The sequence below is a fragment of the Meles meles genome, chromosome 21 (genome assembly GCF_922984935.1).
Source record: "Meles meles chromosome 21, mMelMel3.1 paternal haplotype, whole genome shotgun sequence".
Lineage (NCBI taxonomy): Eukaryota > Metazoa > Chordata > Mammalia > Carnivora > Mustelidae > Meles > Meles meles.
In genome coordinates this window covers 23,634,010-23,646,887 of record NC_060086.1, presented here as the reverse complement: position 1 = coordinate 23,646,887, position 12,878 = coordinate 23,634,010, and the positions used below count along the sequence as shown (strand labels likewise).

At 47.1% G+C, this 12,878-nt stretch overlaps 1 protein-coding gene across 5 annotated transcripts in view; it reads left to right on the top strand.

The window, feature by feature from the left end:
* LOC123933381 overlaps positions 1–8,922 on the top strand; it is a 49,833-nt gene extending 40,911 nt beyond the window's left edge. For 4 of the 5 annotated variants that reach the window (XM_045992469.1, XM_045992472.1, XM_045992470.1 and 1 more), the window contains 2 exons: positions 4,845–4,992; positions 5,526–7,434. In XM_045992469.1, coding sequence (XP_045848425.1) covers positions 4,845–4,992; positions 5,526–5,649 — 272 coding nt within the window. In that variant the 3' untranslated portion in view covers positions 5,650–7,434. Of the gene's footprint in view, positions 1–4,844; positions 4,993–5,525; positions 7,435–8,763 lie in introns of those variants that run through there. The other variant, XM_045992471.1, reaches the window with a different exon arrangement.
* Positions 8,923–12,878: the final 3,956 nt, after the last annotated feature.

Here is a 12,878-nt window from a genome sequence, read left to right as displayed (position 1 = left end):
AGTGGGGAGCCTGCTTCCCTTCCTCTCTCTCTGCCTGCCTCTCTGCCTGCTTGTGATCTTTGTCTGTCAAATAAATAAATAAAGTGATCAAGGATTAAGAAGTCACTGAATGCACACCTACAGGAAACATCAGTGTGGGTTCAGAAATATATCAATTAAAGCAACTAGAAGTGGAACTAGCTTTACGAGAACGAGAAGGAGTGGAAGGAGCTTAAATCCCAAGGCCATGCCAAGACACTGTGGGCACTGGAGTCTGCTCTACCTCTCAATGAGTATCTTGTGAGTTAATAAATGTCTTTACATTTAAACCAAATGGAGGGGCACCTGGTAGGCTCATCATTTGAGAGGCCAACTCTTGGTTTTGGCTCAGGTCATGAGCTCGGGGTCCTGGGATTGAGCTCTACATCAGGCTCCTTCTCAGCAAGGGGCTGTTCCAGGATTCTCTCTACCTCTGCCCCACTCCCCCACTCTCTCTCTCAAAAATAAACCAAATGGAGTTGGTCTTCTGTTACTTACACCCTGAAACAGCCTAAGTGATATTCTAAGTGTATTAACCTATTTCCATTTCCTTGATGAGTAAGCTCAAAGCAGGAGGGTGTGTGTGTGTGTGTGTGTGTGTGTGTGATGTCACCCAGCTCAGTTCTGAGCTCACAGAAGCAGACAGATATCTTATCTTCTCTTCATATCCACTGACAAAGCTTACTGCTGCCTTGACTGCAGTCGGTGCTAATGCTGTACGAACATGTCCCCCCACCGCGTCCATGTCTCCACATCAGCAGACACCTGTAAAAAAGCACATACCATTGGTGACTCAAGGCAGCAACTCAACACAGAAAGACACTAAGGGACAAAATTACCTACAAGCCCAGATTGTCCAAGGAAAGCTGACCCACAAAGCTTTAAAAGAGTAAACAGGATTCCGTTGTCTAAAGTAGTGCTTTTCAAACAAAGAGTTGCTACCCATCCATGTCAGAAGATCAATGTAGTTAATAAACTAACTGGAGTTAGACCCAGAAACATCTTAGGTATTACCTGGAGCACATGACCTCATTTCCCTTTGCTTGAAGAGTAAGCTGAAAGGGGCAGTGTGTGTGTGTGTGTGTGTGTGTGTGCGCGCACGTGTGCCTGTGTGTGCATATGTGTGTGCAGGGTGTGTGCTTGTGTGTGTGAGGTATCACCCCACTAGGTCTGAGTTCCCAGGATCAGAGAGCCTGGAGCCTTTATAAACTCCTGATTCGGATAGCGATAATGAGATTCACGAGAAACTAAAAAAGAGGAACCTGAACATGCCATCGTGGAGGGAGATTACTAAAGTCATCATAAGGAATATATAAAGGAAGAATGTCCTCCCCCCACTCCAGTACCAGAACAAAAGGAGGGAAGAATTGCTACTGTGCCAGGGCAAGTGGCGCCGTCACCATCGGCTCCACCTTCCTATGAGAAGGCGCCATTTAGTGAAAAGGATGAAAAGTCATGCCATCAGCCATTCAAAAAGGCCTCAGTGAAGCAAAGCGAGCAGGAGACTTAGATGCCTTACATTTTAATTTCCCAGTTACTGTTAGAGAACATGTTACTCCAGGATATGATCCCAACAACCCTCATGGTATCTATGAGGCCATGCATGAGCCATTTCCCTTCAAGTTATTCAAGGAATTACAACAGGCAGTACAAAACTATGGAGTTAATTCCCCATATACAACGGGAATCATTCAAGGCATCTGAGAAGACAATCGACTTACTCCGATTGATGGGTTATTACTAGCAAAAACAGTCATCCTCAAGTGAGTTTTTACAATTTAACATGGGGAAAGATCATGCAGAAACAGCAGCTGCCCGTAACACAGCTAATACTGTTCCTGTTTCCATGGAGCAGCTCACGGGCATTGGGCCATGGGCCTGGTGCAAGATCAAGTACTAATGAATGATGAAGCTATTGAGCAGCTTCGACGTTGTTGTTTGAGAGCCTGGGAGAGAACAGAATGCCAAGGAGAGAAGTGCTCTTCTTTTCAAAAGGTGGTACAGTGTCCTAAAGAACCCTATACTGATTTTATTGCAGGATTACAAGAAGCTATTAAAAGGTAAATTAATCTTGAAGCTGCTAATACAGTTCTTCAGCTACTGGCATATGAAAATGCCAAGGCTGATTGTAAAAAACTGATTGCACCCTTTAAAGGCAAGGAAACATTAACAGACCATATAAAGCTATGCCAAGGAGTGGGGACAGAGACCTATAAAGCTGATTTGTTAGCTCAAGCAGTGGCTGCTCTGACCACAGGAAAATTTAAAGGACAGTGTTTCAACTGTGGGCAGACAGGGCATCCTAAAGCTCAACATAGGCAACAAGGAAAATTCTCCCTGCGAAATGCGAGACATGAGCCACCAGGTCTCTGTCCTAAATGTAAAGAAGGAATTCATTGCGCAAATCAATGTCATTCCAAATTCCACAAGGATGGATCCCGCCTTCAGGGAAACTTACTTTGGGGCAAGCCTTCAACCCCCCCAAAACAAGGGGGCCATTCTCCCTTAGCACCGAGATTTCAGACAAATGTACCATTTTAAATTTATGTAGTGCTGGATTAGATATCCCCATTCCAAAAGATCATCTCTTAATGCCTGCTGAGCTTCCCACTAAAATTCCAAATAATTTTTGGCCCTTTACCTAAGGGAACCACTGGGTTACTTTTGGGACAGTCTAGCCTCACCTCAAAGGGAGTATTAGTCCACACCGGCATTATTGATTCGGATTATACCAGTGAAATTTCAGTGACAATAACTACTGCAGCTCCAGACTGTTTCCAAAAAGGGGACTGCACTGCCCAGTTGCTACTTTTACCCTCTTTCCAGGGTCAATTTAAAAACATGGAAAGACGGGATGCCTTGGTGGCTCAGTGGGTTGGGGCCTCTGCCTTCGGCTCGGGTCATGATCTCAGGGTCCTGGGATCAAGCCCCGCATCAGGCTCTCTGCTCAGCCAGGAGCCTGCTTCCCCCTTTCTCTCTGCCTGCCTCTCTGCCTACTTGTGATATCTGTCTGTCAAATAAATAAATAAAATCTTAAAAAAATAATAACATGGAAAGACAAAGAGGCGACCCACGGAATGGGAGAATATCTTCACAAATGACACTACAGACAACAGACTGATCTCCAAGATGTATAAAGAACTCCTCAAACTCAACACTCAATAAACAGATAATCAGATTTTAAAATGTGCAGAAGACATCAACAGATACTTCTCCAAAGAAGACATACAAATGGCTAACAGACACATGAAAAAATGTACATCATCACTAGCCATCAGGGAGATTCAAATCAAAACCACATTGAGATAACCACCAGTTAGAATGGCCAAAATTGACAAGACAGTAAACAACATGTGTTGAAGAGGATGTAGAGAAAGGGGAACCCTTGTACACTGTTGATGGGAATGCAACCTGGTGCACCCACAGTAGAAAACAGTGTGGAGATTCCTTAAGAAACTAATAATAGAGCTTCCCTATGACCCTGCAAATGCACTGCTGGGTATTTACCCCAAAGATACAGAGGTAGGGAAAAGAAGGGCCATATGTACCCCAGTGCTCACAGCAGCAATGGCCACAGTCGCCAAACTGTGGAAAGAGCCCAGATGCCCTTCAACAGACGAACGGATAAAGAAGATATGCTCCATACATACAATGGAGTATTATGCCTCCATCAGAAAGGATGAACACCCAACATTTGTATCAACATGGACGGGGCTGGAGGAGATTATGCCGAGTGAAATAAGTCAAGCAGAGAGAGTCAATTATCACATGGTTTCACTTACTTGTGGAGCATAAGCAATAACAAAGGACATTGGGTGAAGGACAGCCCAAGTGGGCTGGGGGAAATCAGAGGGGGAGGAGAACCATGAGCAACTGTGGACTCTGAGAAACCATTTGAGGGTTTTGGAGGGGAGGTGGGGAGGGGGTTAGGAGGGCCTGGTGGTGGGTATTAAGGAGGGCACGTATTGCATGGAGCACTGGGTGTTGTGCAAGAACAATGAATCTTGGAACACTGGGAAAAAAAAACAACCACCTAGTGCTCATCACAACACATGTCCCCCTTAGTACCCATCATCCCGTTACCCCATCTCCCCACCCAACTCCGATCCCAAACCCTCAGTTTGTTTCCCGGGGTCCAAAGATTCAGTTATTCTAGATCACTCACCCTCAGTCTAGCTGTAAGGCATACTCAGAAGCTGAGCATCTCACCTGGTGAGGTTCTACAGTTGGAGACCCACGTTGTCTCCCACCACCAAAACGCTTACAGTAAGGGGAAGCCCTCTTTCCAGGTTTTGCTCAAAAGTCACCTCAGTGAGACCACTCTATTTAAAACTCTAACGCCTCCTTCCCTTAGCACATGTCATCACCTTTCTATGCTATATTCCCCCACCCCCATGGCTCTTCCCACCATCTCATTATTTATATGCTCATCTATCTCTCCTTACCCAAATGTGAGCTCCAGAAAGAAGGATGCGTGTCTGCTTTATTCACGGCTGTGTCCCCAATGCCAGGAACAGAGTAGGCTCTCAATAAACACTCAAACACATGAAGGGAGGAAGAGAGGAAGAGAGGAAGGAAGGGATTCTCCAAACACAGGGAGATCAAAGATCCTGAGAATCCAAACTTGCAACAAATTCTCACTATAAAAAGCCTATGGGAAAGACCCATAACATAATCTAGCCTGGAAATAAATCAGACAAGAGCTCCCTAAGGGAAAGGATACTTCAGCTAAGTCTTCAGAAAAGGCAATGCAGACAATCAAAATTAGGAAAGAAAGACTGAAGCAGTTAGGTGGGATTCTAAGAATGTGTTGTTTTATATTTCAGACAGTCGTGGATGCTCCCTAGCCAAGCTCCCTGCATCTTTTCTGTATGGAAGAGGCCCTCGCTTGGACCAGGACAGCACCAGGCTTGACTGCGAAAAGCCAAGTTCAGAAGGTCGAGGTGGAAGACATCCCACCAAAAGCATCCAAGAGTGAGTCCTTTTTTTTTTTTTTTAATATTTTATTTATTTGACAGAAATCACAATTAGGCAGAGAGGCAGACAGAGAGAGAGGAAGAAGCAGGCTCCCTGCTGAGCAGAGAGCCCGATGCGGGGCTCGATCCCAGGACCCTGGGATCATGACCTGAGCCGAAGGCAGAGGCTTTAACCAACTGAGGCACTCAGGCGCCCCCAAGAGTGAGTCCTTTACAGAATAGAGTAGTAGATTCCAAGGAACACCTGGAGCCTTGAACAAAAAGGTGTAACTCTGAACGTTTTTCCCAAGGAAGGCAATCAGACCAGTGAGAAAATCAAGAATGATCAAACCTCAAAGGCAAATAAGTTTTTCTCCAGTTTAACGGTGTTTGTGTTATTACCCGGATAGCTTTTTTTTAAGTGATCACGCTGCCATAGGACTTTTTGTAATGCATCCAAATTCGTAGGCTGGGAAGGCCAGGAAACAAAGAGTAGGGGGCAGGGTTATTACTTGACTTTCAATTCAGTAAACAGAATTCATCCTTCTACAGAGTCCTTTATACGAAATACTGCCAGCAGCTATATGCCCCAAAGAGATGGAGTTTGAATGACTTAAGTTACTGGCTTTCAGACCGAATGCACATTTCTGAATATGCTGACCCCCGCACTACATGAAGTGATGTACAGCTATTCTCCACATACTTTCTGTCACTACCACTCTCCTCTCTGGCTTCGGCTCGTTCCCAGAATATCGGGATGACATTAAGTGACAACGGCTGTCATATTCCCACGACACAGGGAACCGCTCTTGCTTCTTTCAGTGGATCCCTTCAGAAGGGCCCTTCACAAGGTGTTGGGCAGAACGCAAGAGAAACGAGGGCGCTGAGAAGGACGAGCTCCCAATGACCACGCAGAGGAGCAACTCCTCTGTCAAATACCGCCGACTGGTCACAACTACTGGACAGTTTCCCAGGTCCTGGGGATGCGAATGGAACCCAAAGGCGACCCTGGCACCTTGTGCCTCACTTAATCTCCTTATGACATTCAAAGAAATACTAATCAAAAGGCGATTTACAGCTCTGCTGCAGCGATTGCTAAAAATGCCAAGGGAAAAAGACCGCCTTAGTGCACAGCAAAACTCAAAACCCCTCTCCCCAGGCTGTCTCTGTTCTCGTCATTCCATAGCCCCTAAGACTCGCTCATAAATCAAACCCTAGCGGTCTTTCTCTCATTTCCCTATTCGGTGTCCGCTCTCTGGCTTCTTCCAGTTTTCCTTTTCTACCATCACCCAGATACTGTGTGAGAAAAGAGAGGAGTAAGCCAGGTGGGCCTGGGGCAGAAACAGATGGCGCAGATTGACAACTTATATTTTCTTTTATAACCCTTCATTATTCGTCCTTCAAGGAGTGCCCATTCTGAGCACAGCTGTGTTTTAGTGAAACCAAGGGTGTAAAGTATTATGTTATCACCTATGTGTTGATAAATAAGCCTTAGCATTAGTCCAAAAAAAAAAAAAAGAATTTAACAATGAACAAAGAAGATTTAATTACCTCAGATGTGATCCAGGAATAGCTCCTTTGCGAGAGTGGAGAAAACAGACCTGCTTTTTCCTAATTCCTTTAGCCAACAGCCAGTTCTTTAAAATCAACCTAGGAGTCAAGACAACAGTTTTTAAGACACACATACCAACACGTTTCATTTCTCAGCATACAGTTAAATGGTACTAAGGACACTATCATTCTGCAGCCATCAACACTGTACATCTCCACAATTTTCCCATCTTCCCAAACTGAAACTCTTGTCCTCATGAAACAATGCCTCGTTCTCTCCTCCTTCTGGTCCCCAGTAAGCACCTTGCTACTTTCTATCTCTCTTACCTAGATTACTCAAGGCATTTCATGAATGGAATCAGACAGTATTTGCTCTTTGCTAATTGGCTTATTTCACTTTGTGTAGCGTCCTCAAGGTCCATCCATGTGGTACCATGGGTCAGCATTTCCTTCCTTTTTAAGACTATAGAATCCTCCCTAACAGAGGTATGCTACCTCTGTGGATCCGTTCGTCCCCTGATGGACACGCGGGGTGCTTCCACCTTTTGTCTATGGAGAATAATGCCACTATGAACCCGGGTATTCAAGCCACCATTTTGTTAGTTTGTGTCCAAACGTCTTGGGTTTTTTTGTTTGTTTGTTTCTTTTAAGATTTTATCTATTTCTTTACAGAGAGGCAGCATGAACATGGGAAAAGGCAGAGGAGAGAGAGAGAAAGGGAATCCCAAGCAGACTCCCCACTGTGCATGGGGCCAACGTGGAGCTCTATCCCATGACCCCGAGATCATGACCTGAGCCAAAGTCAAGAGTTGGATACGTCACCCACTGGGCCGCCCAGGCGCCCCTCCAAACTTCAAACTGATTAAGAGACGATGGGTACCCATCGAAAGAGAAATGGACAGACAGATGGGGCATATCCATACAATGGAACCCCAGCTGAGGAACGAAGTACTGAGAGGTGTCACAACACGGATGAATTGGGAAAACACGACACTAGGTGAAAGAAACCAGTCACAAAAAGGTCACATATCAAGCGATTTCAGTTATCTGAAATATCCCAAATAGGTAATCCACAGAGACAGAAAGTAGATGATGGGTTGACGGGGACTGGAGGGAGGCCACACGGGGAGGAAACTGCTTAATGAGCACAGGGTTTCTGGCCAACAATGTTCTGGAGCTAGTTAGAGGTGATGGTCACACAACCCTGTGAATGTACTAAATGCCACTGCATTAGTCACTTTATTTTTTCATTAATTACCTTTCGTTCCGGTGTAGTGAACATGCAGCCCTCTATTAGTTCCGGGTGTACAGCACAGGGATTCAGCAGTTCTGAACATCACTCGGTGCTGCCCACGGTTAGTGTCCTCTTAATCCCCTTCCCCTGTTTTACCCATCCTCCCAGCCACACTTTGCTGCTGCTGTATTGTACTAAGACTGCACGGTCCAGTGTGGGAGCCACGAGCACATGGGGCTGCCGAGCGCTCCACATGTGGTTCGTCCAAGCCGAGACATGGCATCAATGTAAAATACGCGCTGGAGTTCAATGGCGTAGTATGACCAACCGATGCAAAGTATCTCATTAATACTTTCACACTGATTACATGTTCAAAAGGCAATATTGTGAATAAACTGAGTTAAAGAAAACAATAGCAAATACAAATAAATAGGGGTGCCTGGGTGGTTCAGTGGGTTAAGACTCTGCCTTCGGCTCAGGTCATGATCTCAGGATCATCAGGATTTCTGCTCATCGGGAGCCTGCTTCCCACTCGCTCTCTGCCACCTCTCTGCCTACTTGTGATCTCTCTCTGTGTCAAATACATAAATAAAATCTTTAAAACATAAATAAACAAGAATGAAAATAATAATAATAAATAATAAATTTCATCCATTTTATTATACTGTTTACAGGTGGCACAGGAAAATTTTAAATTACACATGTGGCTCAAATTATATTTCTCTGAGGCAGGGTCAGTTGAAGGTCTAAGCCAGTCTAGGCGTAGAGGGAGGGGAATGGTCAGAGCTTCTCTGAATCCCAGGAGTCCCTCCTGTCCATAGTGGGCAGGTCAGACTGAGCACAGAATTAAGTGGGGGTCACCGCAGAGGAGCAAGGAGAGAAGAGCGGGTGGGAGAATGGAGGACAGGAGAGCGTCACCCTGGCTGAGAACTGGAGTTCCAGGACCAAGAGGGCACAGCAAGCCAGACCTGAAGTGCTTCAGACTTGTGCTCTTCTCCCTTGCAGTGTCCTTGGATGGGATGACACTTGAGTCCTAGGGGTCATGACCGAGAACAAGACTTTGAAGGCCCTGCGGAGGTCCTTATCTGATCCACAGATCCTCTTGGTCACTGCAGGGAGCACTTCCCAAAACAGACACCCGAGGACCACACCCCTGCTGGCACCAACAGAAGCTCTAGGATTTGGTACCGTCTCACTGTGGGACAGGCGGCCCAATGATGACAGACACTGCCCATCCCACAACTCATGGGAGCGGGGCTCAGAGCCAGATTTCATTTCACTTAGGAAAATGAAGAAGTGTGAAGTTTTCTGCACCATAATACTGTGAAGCAAATTCATGCCTGAGTCACACATAATCTGTGGCTGAGTCAGCAGGACAGCCCAAGTCCTCAAACATTCAGAGCATCTAAAGCACAAGGTCTGTGGGCTTTTCTGCATACGGCTGCCTCCAGGTCTTCACTCCCATAGCCTCCACCCTGAAGCACCACGACCCATAGGCTTCCCATTTGCATATGTCTTCTTGAGAACATACTAAGAATTTCCAGGGGCCAGAAGCCAAGAGAACTAATAATACAAAAGCCACCAATTCTAAACCTCTGAACGGGATAGGATTTATAGGGATAATAGTCCAACTGCTTCATTCGAGCGGGAAGAAAGTACAGCCTAGGTGGGAAGTGGGCAGGGCGGACTTGGTCAAGGTCAGACACTGGTGGTCAGGTCTCTAACTAGAAGGCACCTCTTTTTCCATCTCCTGGACATCTCAGATGTCATGGCAGCTGGCTCCTCAGCACTGTCAACCTGACACCTTTCCCTTTCCAAATAAACCACACAATTTGCAACACGCCAGGCAGAGTCTTTCGAGCTGGAGAACATGCAGATATCGAACTGGAGACATTCCAACCCTACAGAGAAGAAATTGCCTTTACCAGAATTATGCACATGTGTGTCATCCATGTCGATACTTACCAAGCCCACATACCAGTGTGGCTGTGTCACTCACGTACATCTGCACACGCATATCCACACGGAGAGAGGGAGGCCGCAAAACCTGTCATTCTGTCATTCTGCTCTGCCACGTCCTGGGGATCACATCCCAGTCTTCCTACATCCCCACTCCTTGGAGAGGCCCCTTGTTCTGTGTTTCAAACACACTCTTTTTTCTGTGTTCCGAGAGACAGAACAAGATCAGGGCTGTACAATGCAACAAAGTGTCAACGAAATGCGATATCATGCAAGCGCCTCTGAAGAGGACCACAGCAGAGTCCACATCCATAAGCACTAGGGGCGCTGACATCGCACGCCATCTCTCAGCAGTCTGCCCGCGGCACGCTGGGGGCTGCACAGCCCTCTAGGACCACACCGAAGGCGACAGAGCCAGGATTAAGAAGACCGCGAAGCCAAGTGGTATGTGAAAGGCAGAAAACGTAGAAGCAAGTCTGAGATAGGGTCAAATACCCAGGCAGGTCACTGCACATTGCCTGACACACAGGTACTCGGTGTGTACTTGTTGGATGGATGGAGAAATGGGTGAAGAGATGCATGGGCAGGTACCATGGAAAATTCTGTACCCTGTCCCCACTGTCACTCCTGGAACTCAACCCCCGGCACAGCATTCAGCGTAACGTGGATCCTCAAACTATAAAAAGCCAGTGCGATGGCTGACTGGATAGAGGAGTAAATGATTCTGATTCTTCTCCATCCATTTTCAAAAGTGAGTGTTTTGTAACACTTGGGGTTAAGTAAAGTAAGGCCTGGGGAGGGAGAGGAACCAGCATTCATTGGTATTTATTCCACGCTGAACGTGTGCGTGTGCCCTCACACTGAATTCTCAAAAGACATCTGTGAGCAGCTTCTATTATTATCTTCTGCATTTCAGACTGGATAAACCTGAGCCACAGAGAGATGGAGTACCTTGCCCAAGATCACTTGCTCAAGACACCAAATGGAGAGCAAGGATCTGAACCAGGGCCATCTGACTTGCTTCCAATCATGCCGCACTGTACAATGCTTCCCCCGAGTGCAGTGCGCTGTGGAGGCCTGGTTTAATGGAACAGTAGGGAGAAGGAGCTCTGGCCGCTCTGATTCAAGATCCCAGAGGTATCCTGCACTGCTTCCCCCGACCTTGACTCCTAAGACACCACCCTGGACCCACAGAGCCCCAGGAAGCATGCTGTGAAAACTGCTGTTCTGTGGGATAGTCCAGGGCCCTTGCCTGTGCTGAGACGCTTCCCAGGCACAACAGTTTCCAACCCACAGGGAAATAAGCAGTGGGTAGGACACGGTGTAAAGCATCCAGACAGACCTGGGCTTTGTTGCCTCACCATGTGGAGCGTCGGCTTCCTCAGATGTCGAACAGGAAAAATAACACCTTTGGAAGGGTGACTGAGGATGAAAGGAAATGACGCACGTGGAGTGCTTGGCTCTGTGCAGTGTCCGTCTAAGTGCTCCCTGAAGGTCAGCTGATGGTCATGGTCATGGAGGAAGCCACAGAATAGCCTCATTTTCTGAACCCTCATAGGTGGCAACTCCTTTTGTCTCTTTGACAGCTAAGATGGTAAAAGAGAATTTGGTTTGATTTAGAATGCCAACTCTTGGAGTCACTATCTGAGGGACCCTGGGCCAGTCATGTCACTGCTCTGAGCTTTCCTTTCTGTTTACTTAAATGGGGAAAAGACGCCCTACCTTAGGTTGTGAGAATCAGATTAAATGAAGGATTCCGCTCCGGAGCAAGAGCCCATAGCACACGTCTTGGTGACCTATTTCTCAGGGACCTGGAGGCTTGGAGGGACAGCTGACAGCCCCACCCTCACGAAGTCCACAGGTGTGTCCTCAAAAAGAGCTCCCACCCACTTCTCACCCCCGCGTTTACCACCCTTGCGTAGGACTAACTGATGTTTAGCTCCTTTCCTGCACTGACATTTTATTCTATAAGCTTTCTTCTCTCTGCCATGGACACTGCCTGAACTATTCGAGACCAGTCCCTGCTTTAAAAATAATGATAAAACTGCCTGTCAGTGGAAATAAGCCCCACACACTATGTCACCAACAGAAGCAGGAGAATCTCTGAGACACCTCTGTGAGTTCGTGCGGCATGCAAGATGAAACTCCATCTCGGCTCAGTCATACACGCTCTGAAACCATATTGCAGGGGTGGAATTTTCAGTTGTTCACCCGGTCAACATGAAGGTGAGGGAGACCTGGACAAGCAGGCAGAAATCTGCCCATTAGAAGTCAGGGGCTCTGAGCTGCCAACGGCCTGGCACACCCTGACCACTTCAGACACACAGCACATGAGGCAAACGTGCAGACTCTGGAGGCAGAATCCCCAGGTTCAAACCCAGCTCCATCACTTGCTAGATGAGTGGAGCAAACTTCATCTCGCTGTTCCTCAGTTTCCCCCTCTGTGAAATGGGGTGAACGACGGAGCCCATACTATCGGTTACTGTGAGGAACAAAGAAGTCAAAGCATGCAGTTCATGCAGTCACTGGTGTGTAGGAAATGTTTAGTAATCTGAATAGGAAGAGTTACACAAGGCCTTTCCAGAAGTACTGGTGTGTAGGAAATGTTTAGTAATCTGAGTGGGAAGAGTTACACAAGGCCTCTCCAGAAGTATCTAGATGTTCTGTTGCTCATTGGACACAGCCCAAACTCAGGAGCATCTGTGCATGACCCCGTACACTGTGGTCTCTGATGCTCCGTCCCTGCAGCCATGCCTCTTGCTTCTGGCATCTTCCCTCATTCCTGCACGACATGCAGTTCCCCTACATGTCCCCACTCTCTCTTCCCTTCCTCACAACTACTGGCACTTACAAATTCCTGCTCATCTTCTCCAGAACCCCCTCCCAACCTCCCCAGCATGCAGGAAGACTGGATTAGGGGCTACAAGAAGAATCTCCACGCAGGCATGAGGCTTGGTCCTCTTGGGCGATGACAGTCCTGGGAAACTGCCCTTTGGTTCACCTCACCCCCTGTCAACACAGAAGAATGTGCTAGGTGTCGCCAGGGAGCCATCCTGGGTGGGCAGGCAGCCAAAGGGTCAGCTTCTCCCAACATGTGAAGAGGGATCAGGTTGTCCATGGTGAGGACCAAAGGAAGTTTCCTTGAGGACCTGAGGGGATCC